Raw genomic sequence first — 11,875 nt, forward strand, 5'->3', positions numbered from 1 at the left:
TCTTTTTTTTTGGTTTTTTGAGACAAGGTTTCTCTGTAGCTTTGGAGCCTGTCCTGGAACTAGCTCTTGTAGACCAGGCTGGCCTCAAACTGGCAGAGATCCGCCTGCCTCTGCTTCCCGAGTGCTGGGATTTAAGGTGTGCACCACCACCACCCAGTTTGTTTTTGTTTTTGAGAGGTTTCCCTTTGTAGTCCTGGTTCTTTTGGAACTTGCTTTGTAGACCAGGCTAGCCTCTGCCTCCTGAGTACTGAGATTAAGGACAGTGCCACCATGAGATTGAATCCATATAGGCAAGGTTAACATCACTCTACATGCTACAGAAGAGAATGGTCTTCTGCCTTTCCCCTCTGTGTACTGGGATTGCTGGTATGTACCCCATGCTCCATGCCATTCAGCACTAGGGATCAAATCTAGTGCTTCCTGCATACCAAGCAAGCACCCTGCAAACCGAGCTATGGCTCCAACCCTGTGTGGTTTTAAGACAGCGTCTTACTCTACCGTAATACCTAACCAGACAGATCAACAGATCAGTTCACCTTCAGTTTTGAAACTACACACGTGCAGACAGTGACATCAGGAACAGGTAGGAGGGGACAAATAGGCTCTCTCTGGCAGAGGTGAGCAGTGTCAATACCAGCTCAAATGGTCCCTGTGCTTAAGTCCTCTGGCATAGGCTCTTCAGGTCTTCCTTAGTTACCTCCCTGACAGGTGGGAACTTAGGGTCTCTAGCCATGTGGCCAGCCGGCCAGCCAGGGAGCAGGCCACTACAGACACATTCAGGTCTTTCCTGGTTCACTTGTAGCCTTCAGGACCTCACTAGACCTGCACAACCTTTCTTCTAGATTCTCAGGGTTCTAGAAAGACCCAAGCTGGGCCCCAAACAATGTTTGCCTGCCCCAGTTCCCTACTTGTGCCTTCTATAGTTTCCATTACCTGCCTCTTCTACTCTCTTTGGTTTGGTTTGGTTTGGTTTTTGTTTTTCGAGACAAGTTTCTCTGTGTAGCTTTGGAACCTGCCCTGGAACTCACTCTGCAGTCCAGGCTGGCATCGAATTCCACTGGCAGAGTTCCGCCTGCCTCTACCTCCTGAGTGCTGGGATTAAAGGCGTGTGCCACCGCCGTCTGGCTCTTTCCACTCTTTTAAAAAAATATTTACTAAAATTTCCTATGGCCTCTGAGATTTAAGATTTATGGGAGCAAGGTTGTGAGAAGATTGTAGCTCATTGCTAGACTGGGCAGGCCTGGCACTTGTTTCTTGCCCTTAGAGAAATGATTCCTATGGGTTTGTGGGGCACATTTTAGGGTGCTCTAAGAGGGTGTGGGGCAGGAACCAGGGATATGGCTCAGCGGGCAAAAGTGTTTCCAAGCATAATGTCCTGTGCCAGACTTCTGGGACCCGCAGGAAAAAAGCAATCATTCACAGATTGTTTTCTGACCTTCGCATGCATGCCCTTCCCCAGAAATAAACGTGCGCATGTGGGGAAGGGAGCCAGCTGGATTCCAGGCCTGCAGGGTTATAAAAAGAAAAATCCTGTTTTCTCTGACACAAGGTCTTAGGAGACAAATGCAGCCCCAAACAGGTCTGCCCAGATGCAGGCTGAGGAACAGGCAAGGAAAAGGGAGGGAGTGTGGGAGGTGAGAATGAGGGCTGCAGGTGATTGCAGGGCAGGGTCCTCTCCACAGCTCTAACTGAAAGCACCCCAGGCAGTATTTCAAAGGCAGTCAGTGGCTGGGAGGAGCGTTGTGGGGGATGGGCACTATAGTTTGGTAGATGTAGTTTCAGTGGGTGAAATGAAAAGTTCCAGGGACTTTAGTTGAGATTGTACAGTTAAAAAAGTGGCTTGGGTGGTGGCAGCGCATGCCTTTAATCCTAGCACTCAGAATGCAGAGGCAGGCAGATCTCTGTGAATTTGAGGGCAGCTTGGTCTACAAAGGGAGTTCCAGGATTGTCAAGGAGTGCTACACAGAGAAACCCTGTCTCAGGAAAACAAAAACAAAAAACTTAAAAAAAAAAATTTTAAGCTGGGCTGTGGTAGCATAGGACTTTAAGCAGTAGGGAGGCAGTGGTGGGTGATCTCTGGCCAGCCTGGTCTACAGAGTGAGTTCCAAGACAGGGCTACACAGAGAAACCCTGACTCCAAAAAAATTAACTTAAGGTACTTTTTTTTAGCATGCTAGTTGTTAGACACAGGGCCTTCCACATTCCAGGCCCCTACCAAGTTATATCCCTAATTCCTGCACTAATGCTCCCCTCCCCCACAACAGGGTTTCTCTGTTTAACAGTTTTGGTTGATTTTTACATTTTATTTTTAAGGATCTGTATGTTTTGCCTGTGTGTATGTATGTGTACCATGTGCCTGGTGTCACAGAGGCCTGAAGGAAGCACTGGATGCCCTGGAGTTCCAGGCAGCTGTGAGCCCCCATGTGGAATTGGACCCTGGTCCTCTGGAAGAGCAGTCAATGCTCTTAGTTGCTGAGCCACCTCTCCAGCCCCTTCAGGTTTTTTGTTTGTTTGTTCGTTTGTTGTTGTTTGATCAGGGAGTAGCACAGGGTCTCTCTCTACAGTCCTGGCCATCCTGTAACTCTGGAAGTAGACCCGAGAGCTGGGATTAAAGGCATAGACCATTATGCCCAGCGGGTTTTTTTTTATACTTCTTTTGTGTGTGTATGTATGTATGTTGGCCTGTGAATCCTATGGCACATGTATGGAGGTCAAAGGACAACTTGAAAGAAATCTCTCCACAGTGTAGATTTTGGGGACTGAATTCAAATCTTCAGGTTGGCTACAAGCGTCTTTGCATACTGAATCATCAGCCCTACCCAGCCTAACAATTAAAAAAAAAAAAAAACATTTGTAGGGCCTGTAAGATGGCTCAGCAGGTAAAGGCACTTGCTACCATGCCTAAAATCTTGAGTTTGATCATTGGGACCACATGGTGGAAAGAGAACTCACTTCCACAAGCTGTCCTCTGACCCCGTGGTACAGACCTCCATGGTAACACAGCATGGTATGTTTGCAAGACCGCACAAACACAAATACACTGATAAATAACAAGTTATGAGAGGTGTTGCTCAAATTCACCACTGGAGTAAGAGAAAAGGCCCTGCCTGCTCTCCAGAGTAGGAGATTAAGCCCAGCAGGCAACAGTTCTTAGTCCTCCTCTGATGAGCTGTTGAGTGGTCTGAGACCGACCATTCCTCCAGGATCATGGGGACTGAGAAAGGACAGCAGCCCTCAGTCTACGGGGATGCAGGTGGCTGCACACCGTGGAGTTTGCACATCCTTTGATGGTCTCCTGACTGCCCCTTTCTTCTTCCCACATTCTGAGAGCAGCCTTAAGTCCACGTTAGCCTCCTCCACGTGGAACAGAGATGGCTCAATAGTTTTGCCTCGGGGCTTCCAGTCATTTCTGGCTACACTAGGGAAGGCAGAGTTTTCTCTGTCAACACTGTTGGACCTGAAGGGAGAAGGATCAAGACTGCCCTCCATGTTTGCTGGCCTAGAGAGCCTGGAAGCCCATGGGAGGAGCTGTGTGACTCCAGGCATGAGCTAGGCTCCTTTGAATCTCCGTAGGTCCTTCAGTAAGGTTTGGCATAAAATGCTTTCCCAAGGGAATTTTACAAAGCACCATGGGAGCACCAGCAGTTACTGGAGTAGGGCTCCTAGCTAAGAACACTGACCCCACCTAACAGTACAGAGCCCCAGCCCAGAGACTTCTCACCTATGCCTCTTCGTGTTCTCTTTAGCTGGACCAGTCTGCCCTGAGGAAGACTCACCCTAGGGTAAGGATGTACCTTTTCTTTCAGGAAAATACTTCTGCCACCATCTACTGGGCAAAAAAGGGAGCAGAGAGGAAACGTGTATGCTCTTTTCCCCTTGGCCATTCTTTAACTTCCGAAGTATTCTCTTTTTCTGTGAACATTTTAATGAGGGTTGAACATAAAATAGAAAAATAGCATTCTGTTTGCTTTTTCATTTTAAGATGCAGCTTTTCTTGAGACTTTCATACAAGGCAATGGATGGATAACGTTAACCTGTTAAAGAAAACATACTGATCACAGAAAAAGGCATTTCTGATACCTGTCATAGTTATTCATAACAAACTCTCAGGGGTTTTCTTTTGGAAAGAATTCAGATTTACGTCCTGCCTCTGTTGGACACTAGAAGGCTATCTGAGGACTGTCCTCAGTTTCAGGTGATGTCGCCTGAAGCCAGTGTTGCTTAAGGTGGCTGGCGAGGAGGGGTGTTGTGTGAAGGTGCACGTGCTTGCTTCTCCTTCCAAGGGGTGTGGGCAGCCAGAGGCTACCATCCTACAAAGGAGTCCTGCTTACTCTCCATAGACAGGTAAGTCATCCAGCAGATGGGCTGGGACCAGGCCCCTGTGTCCACCATACTCACCATAGTAGAAGCCCTTATCATCCACAGGCCCATAAACTGTGACCACATCTCCAGCCCTCAGTACCAGTTTACCCTTTGCCCGGACCCCTGCTCTCCCATCCCTGGGGTCATAGTCCAGAGCTGCCACCATTGTCTTTGGGGTCCACAGAGTAGGTATTCTGGGAGTCCCTTGAGGCATGAAAGATCCCTGGGAGTTGGTTAGACCCTCCAAGTCTTCATGCTGAGTCTCAGAACGCAGATGCCCTTGGGCTGGCAAAAGCCACCTTTCGTTAGTCTGCCTTGTGCCCACCTCTACCTCAACTACCAGATGTCCAGGGATTTTGCCCACTTGTCCATTGCACTCTCCATGGTAGAAGCCATGAGGATCCCGTGAACCCCACACTCTCAGCAACTGCCCTTTCCGGAATACCAGTTCCTCCTCTGAAGCCTTGGAGTTGACAGACATCACCAGGGGGCTATGGTCAAAGAGGGCCACAAAGATCCTGACTGGACCATTAGCTTCTGTCTCAGGGCCACCACTTGCCATCTTAATGACTTTGTTGGTTGGCATTGGGCACAGCGCTGAGGCAGGCTCATGAAACTGGCACTCTCTCTTGCCTCCTGGAGTCTCCTGCCTTTGTCCACTTTGGAAAGTGTTCTTTCTTTGCCCTAGCTTCTCTGTGCACTCAGAATCCAAACACACAGCCTCCTTATCCTCCAAAACGTGATGCAAGTCAGTTGCCAGGCATTGGCTGGCGCCTTGCTGGTGAGGTGGGAGCATCTGGGCATACTGCTTTTGAAGAAGGGCTTTCTCAAGGCCAGGCTTCTCCTGACAGGGTACTTTCCTGGGTCCAGTCTCTGGGGAGAGATGGGTGAATCCTGGAGCAGGACTTCCACTGATGCACATGTGTGGGAAGTGGCCGTCTTCCAGCCCAGACTTGCCAAAGAGCAGAAGTGGCTTGTTGTTCTTGGGACTCTCCTGAAAAGATAGGCCCTTTTCATAGTCCTTCCAGGCCTCTGTGGGCCCCTGGACTTGGTTGTCTGCCCCTTCTGAGCTCAAGTTGGATACTGGTGAATGCTTCCTTGGCGGTTCTTCAGAGAATGCTTCTAGAAACTCATCCTGAGGCTCCCCACAGCTTCTGGGGCTATGGCAGCTGGGCTTGGTACTCGGAGAAGCTTGTACCAGCTTCTTATGACAAACAGGGAGAGCAACTCTGCAGGCAGAAGGGTCACCATCTGTGTAGCTGAAGGGAAGAGTCTCTAGGAATGGGGAACAAGAGAAACAGTCCTCAGGAATCTGGGCTGGCACAGAATCCAGGGACTCACCGTAGAGTGACATGGTTCTCACTGAAACCTTCTGGCATGCTAGGGGAACCTGAAGCTGGGAAAATTCCAGCAGGGTGTTTCCAGCGGTGGCATCAGCAACTTCCGTCACCTTAAACCCATCCACATACACAGCATAGCCAGTGACCTGCACTCCATTGGAGGACCCCGCCGAGTCAATGGTCACCGGAAGCCAACTGACCACCAGGAAACCTGGAGAGGCATGGTGCTCCACCAGCACATCCAGAGGAGGGTCAGGGGGTCCCGCTAAAGGTGTATCAAAAGTGACAGTGGAGGACATTGCTTCCCATAGCACCTGCAGCAGGTCCCTAGGGAGCTGCACCCCCACCCTCACCCGGTACCGTGTGCCAGGACGTAGGCCTTGGAAGGTGTAGCAGCTCACACCTGAGGGAGTTAGGGCATGCTCTTCATCTTCCAGGTATACCACATGGGGGTATCTATTGCTGCCAGAGGCCCACGTAATCGTGGCAGAGGTAGCTGTGACATTCTGCAGCTGCAGTTGCATGGGGGCCAGACAGAACACTCCTTTAGCCTCCAGAAGGGGTCTGGAGAAACTCCGCTCCTCCATGCTTGGTTTCATGCCCAGCCAGCAGGCTTCTGTCTCGGTTTCTAAAACCTCTACTGCCTTATCTGTCTTAGAGTCTGCCCTTACCACCTGGCATAGGCCTCTCTCCACTGCTCCCTGAACTTCCCCAAGTAATAAGCTGTCTTTCTTCAAGGCTTTGCTATGCTCAGCTGGAAGTGCAGTGGGACCAACTTCAGGGGACTCAGGCAATAGGTGGTTCAGGGTAGGGCTTCCTGAAATCTGCTCCACTAAGTTGGAGGACACTAGCCCTCGCTGCCCGTTCACAAGCTCCCCTTCATAGAAACCATCCTCATCCATGTCCCCAAAGACATATACATAATCCCCGGCTGTGAGAGGGAGCTGGCCTTGAGAATGCTTGTTAGACCCTTCAAGTGGACTGTAGCTATATTTAGCCAAGAAGATCTTGAGCTTGGGAGTGGTGGGAGCCTCAGAGCTCCTTGTTTCCAGGGGAGTGGACACACTGTCTGGTTCTAAATCATCTACTTCACTTGCTGTGTCCATGTCCAGAGAAAGGCAGGATGGCACTGTAGCCCACATGGACTCCACCTCAGAGGAGGAATTTGAGTGTGAACTGGTTTTCTTGGCTTGGGACCTGGAGTCCAGTGGTTGACTGGTAGGATTTTTGTCTGATACTTGGGGGATACCAGCTGGCTCCTCAAGGGTAACTGAGTTCTGCTGGGAGAGAGAAACGGGAGGTTGTATGTCCCTGGTAGGTAGTGGCAATGCATGTTCTTCAGACTTTGGCTTGATCTTGGGCTTCCTGCTATCCCTGGCTTGGGACTCTGAAGCTTGGGTGGTCTCCAATATCTCCGGGGGGTGGTCAGGCTGACACTGCAAGTCCTGCATCTCTCTCCCGGAAGCCTGGAGGTCACTCGGGGTTTTATTTTGGTAGTACTGCAGCTGCTGCCACCTGTCTTGCACACATCCCCCTTGTTGCAGCAGCTGCTCAGCCAGCAGGCCAGTATCTTCGAGTTCCTGCCTCTGCCTCGCGTGGCTTTGCTGCTGGGGAACATTGCTGCTCTCATCTGCTATCTTCTTCACCCAGTTGGCCAGGGCCTGCAGCTGCGCGTTCTCCTCTGACAGCCTGGCGCCCTTATGCAGTGCAGCTTGCAGTTGTGCCTCTGCTTCCTCATATCGCCGCTCTGCGGCGGCTGCCTGAGCGCTCAGCTCCTCGCATTCCCGCCGCTGTGCACCCAGTTCCCTCTCCAGAGCCTGCACTTGGTGTTGCGCTGTCTCGGAGGGTGAGCTGAGGCTGCCTGCTTCAGCCCGGGCTCCGGCTTTACTCTGATGTAGAGTCAACTGTCTTTGCAGGCGCAACACTTCCCGCTGAGACTCACGCTGCAGCCGGTCCAAGTCATTGATGCTGCACCATTGCGCGCAGGTGGCGCCCTCTCCAGGAAGCGGGGAACTGCCGAAGTCCGTGGCGATGTGCGCCTGCAGCAGGTGGCACTCCCGCCTAAGTGCTTCGATCTGCAGATCCTTGGCTTGCAGCGCTCCAGCCTGTTCTGACAGGTCCTGAGTGCACTGACGGGTAAACACTTGGCCCAGATTCAGTCCCTCGAGGCTTTCACCCGGCACAGGAGCGCTCACGGCCAGAAGGTTGGTCTCCAGCAGCTTGCGAACCCTGTCTTCAAGGCGCTGAGCAAGACCCGTCAGCTCTGCGTGCTTCACCTTCAGCCACTTCACTTTCTCATCCGTCTCATCGGAGAAGCCCGAACGCCGCAGCTGCAAATTCTCTTCGCGCAGGCCACAGCAGCGGCGAACAAGTACCTGCAATGCCTCGGCCAACTCCGAGTTCTGCCTCACCAGTTCGTGGTGGTCCTGACCCGGCGGCGAGGGGGTCAGGGCTTCGCAGGGCTTGTTCTGGGAGCTTTCTTCCTGAAGCTCACTAGTTTTTCTATGTATTGATGGTAGCTGAGGCGGCGGATGGGGAGTGGGGGTGCCTGGGATGGAGGCGCTGGTCGAAGAGCCCCCTACCTCGGATTCGGAAGCCCGGGGACAACTCAGTGAACAGGAATGTGCTCTTGTCAAGGATTCGAGGGAGCTGGAGCGCGTGGGAAGCAGTTCGTTTGGAGAGCTAACCCGGACGCCAGTGCTCAGGCTTTCGAGGGATCCGAGTCGACGAGCAGGCTTTGGGGTGTCATAAGTGTTGCTCTGGGCTTTTAGGGGTGGCTCTTCCAAGGAATGCGCGGCTTGGGGGTCCGCGGGTTCTGGTAAAGCGGGCTGCCAGCGGAAGTGCTCTAGGATGTATTTAAGAAAGAGCTGGCGCTCCGAGTCCAGCGCCGCCTGCAGGTGGCGGATGCGCGCGGCTTGCTCGCCGTCGGTCTCCCAGCGCAGCAGCGCCAGCACTTCCTGCAAGCGACAGCGGCATTGAGCCGCGGAGGCTTCGGACGCCCCCGAGCGGCCGCAGTAACCGCGGTTCACCAGCTCCTGGGCCAGCTGGCGCTGTAGCTCCCGAGCCTGGCGCACTACACCATCGCGCTCCTGGTGCAGCAGCTGCTGCAGCTGCCGAAGCTCTGCCTCCTTCCAGCGCAGCAGCTGCCGGATCTCAGCCTCACGCTCGCGCTGCACCTCCTCCTGCAGCTGCCGCAGCTCCCGGAGGCGTCGTGCCTCCCACTTGGAGCGCAGGTGGTCAGCCAGCTGCTGCCGCTCCTGCTCGGCCGACTCCCGCAGCTGGCGCGCCTGGGTCGCGAAACGCCGCCGTTCCGCCCGGCCGCGCGCACGCTCGGCCTCCAGCTCTGCCCGCAGTTTCTCTAGCTCTCGCCTCTGCTCTTCCAGAACTGCTGCCGCTGGGCCGGGGCTTCCTGGCTTCTTGGGCGACGAGCGGCCACCACCCAAGGGGGTGGGTGAATCCTTTGTCATTGTGGCCGCGGCCCGGCAAGAAGCCAGAGCTAGCTTGGTAGGCCAGTTAGCCAACGGCCGCCGGCCCCGGCCGCTGCCAACCGCCCCGCGCGCCCCTTCCGGCGCCCCTAGGGGCCCTCCGCGCGCCCCTTCCGCCTTGGGGGTGGTCTCTCTTATAACCTGCCACCTCTCCCTAGGCAGGGTGTGACTCCTGAGATATCTTTCAAAGTGGCCTCCGAACTTACCTTGGGCATATTTCTGAGCTCACACTTCATCTGCTCCATGGCTTTTGTGATTCATTCCACTCTCCCCTGGACACTGCAATCCCTTCCAGACCTATATCCCCAGTAGAGACCCTGGATGGTCGCTGCTCCTGGACTTAGAGAAAGTGGCCAGAGGCGTGGGTAAAACTGGATTGTGGTCAGACCTCATCTGGCTCTACTAGGGTTTCTGGTAGCATGTTTGGATTAGGTAACTGAGAAGTTACTACAGAATCTGCTTAAATTTGTGGTTGAGCCGAGCCCCTAAGTGGGTGAGGTTACCCAGTGTGGCTGTAACATCTCTGTGCCTACTCCTCCAAGAACCCCTTCTTGCTAAGCGTTTTCCTACATCAGCTGAAACTTTTATGCCATTTTACAAATGAGAAGTCACTGTGCTTGGGCTTAGTATCATCTATCTTTCAAAGCCAGTTACTGGAGATCTGTACCTGCTTTGTGTATACCAGTGAAGTATTCCATTACCGAGTTAACAGCCTCAGTCTTTTGATGGTTTGGAACTTCTCATTCTCTTGCTTCCACTGCCCAAGAGCCAGAATTACAGGTGTGTACTATCACTGCTGGCTTCTTGTTTGAGGTTTTTTGGGACAGTGTTCTTTATTTTTATGTTATTTTATTGATACTTGTTGAGCCCTACTTTTCTCTCTGCTCCCCTCCCTACCTCTCCCCTCCCCTCTTCAATCCTCCCCTAAGGTCCCCATGCTCCGAATTTACTCAGGAGATCTGAGACAGTGTTTGTGTGTGTGTGTGTGTGTGTGTGTGTGTGTGTGTGTGTGTAGTCCTGGCTGTCCTAGAACTAGCTCTGTAGACTAGGCTGGCCTCGAACTCGGAGTTCTGCCTGCCTCTCAAGTGCTGGAATTAAAGGCATGTGCCATCATCACCTGGTACAATTGGCTTCTTCTTTTCTTTTCTCTTTCTTTCTTTCTTTCTTTCTTTCTTTCTTTTTTTTTTTTTAGACCGTGTTTCTCTGTAGCTTTGGAGCCTGTCCTGGAACTAGCTCTTATAGACCAGGCTGGTCTTGAACTCACAGCAATCTGTGCCTGCCTCTGCCTCCAAAGTGTGCCACCACCGCCCAGCACAATTGGCTTCTTGATTCATCTTTACCTTCATCCATTTAGGATGCTCAGAGATGAAGAACTTTCATGGCCACATAGTTTGGAAGTAGCTAAGTGGGGTTTCACAATTGCAAAATTCTACCTTAAAATCATGAGTATCCTCTCTCCAATTGCTCCATCTCAGGGTCACTTGTGAGGACTTCCTGCCCAGTATTTTAGCCAGGACATTTACAATTTTGTCTCAGCCTCACATGTTATTTGCTATATATATATTTTTTTTTGGTTTTTCGAGACTGGGTTTCTCTGTGGCTTTGGAGCCTGTCCTGGAACTAGCTCTGTAGACCAGGCTGGTCTCGAACTCACAGAGATCCGCCTGCCTCTGCCTCCCGAATGCTGGGATTAAAGGCGTGCGCCACCATCGCCCGGCCTGGCTAAATTTTTTAAAATGGATTTTATTTTATGTGCAGTGGTGTTTTGCCTACATGCTTGTGAGGGTGTTGAATCCCCTGGAACTGGAGTTACAGATAGTTGTGGGCAGACATATGGGTGCTGAGAATTGAACCCAAGTCCCCTGGGAGAGCAGTCTCTTCCACTGAGCCAACTCTGCAGTCCCTGAACTGAATTTTTAGATTAACCAGTGCAGTGGTGGAAGTGCAAGGCCTTCTTAAGTCTTGTTTTTTAGCCTGTGTCCTGTCTTGGGCATATATCTGAGAACTTTCATTTGTTCCGATGCAATTATTTTGTTTTTCATTTGTCTGTTGGTTTTGAAACAGTCTCTCGACATAGCCCTGGCTGTCCTGGAACTTACTATGTAGACCAGACTGGCCTCCACTAACAGAGATTTGCCTGCCTCTATCTCCTGAGTGCTGGGACTAAAGGTGTGTGCCCCACCACTTCTTCTACATTTTAAAGATTTATTTATTTATTATGAATACAGTGTTCTGTCTGCGTGTTTGCTTTCCGGCCAGAAGAGGGTGCCAAACCTCATTACAGATGGTTGTGAAACACACTGTGGTTGTTGGGAATTGAACTCAGGACCTCTGGAAAAACAGTCCGTGCTCTTTACCGCTGAGCCATCTCTCCAGTCTTCCCCCTTTAAAATCTTCCTTGGAGCCAGGATCTTGTTAAATTGCCCAGAATGGCCTTGCACCTGTTACCTTCCTGCCTCAGCCTACCTACCAAGTAGCTAACACTACATATGTGTGCCTTCACACCTGGCTCAAACCCTGCTCTTTTCCTCTCCCTTCTGCTCACTTTTTTCTGTCCTTTGGTATTACTTTGGTGGTTTCCTACTCCAGGAAGCCTTTTGGATTCTCCAGGCTGAGCTTGGAGTCCCCAAGACACTACAGCTCCTTTGGTGACCCTGGTCATTCTACTTGTTGCTGCTTCTCCTTTGA

The 11,875-nt window shown here is 51.8% G+C and overlaps 1 protein-coding gene across 1 annotated transcript; it reads right to left on the reverse strand.

Moving 5' to 3' along the window:
- Window positions 1-3,936: 3,936 nt before the first annotated feature.
- LOC126488983 (RIMS-binding protein 3-like) lies at window positions 3,937-10,067 on the reverse strand. Its single transcript, XM_050122902.1, has one exon. The coding sequence runs from the start codon at window positions 9,167-9,169 to the stop codon at window positions 4,328-4,330; it is 4,842 nt and encodes a 1,613-aa protein (XP_049978859.1). The 5' UTR covers window positions 9,170-10,067; the 3' UTR covers window positions 3,937-4,327.
- Between the last annotated feature and the right edge of the window lie 1,808 nt (window positions 10,068-11,875).

Source organism: Alexandromys fortis, unplaced genomic scaffold (genome assembly GCF_014885135.2).
Source record: "Alexandromys fortis isolate MF-2015 unplaced genomic scaffold, M_Fortis_MF-2015_v1.1 scaffold_219, whole genome shotgun sequence".
Classification (NCBI taxonomy): domain Eukaryota; kingdom Metazoa; phylum Chordata; class Mammalia; order Rodentia; family Cricetidae; genus Alexandromys; species Alexandromys fortis.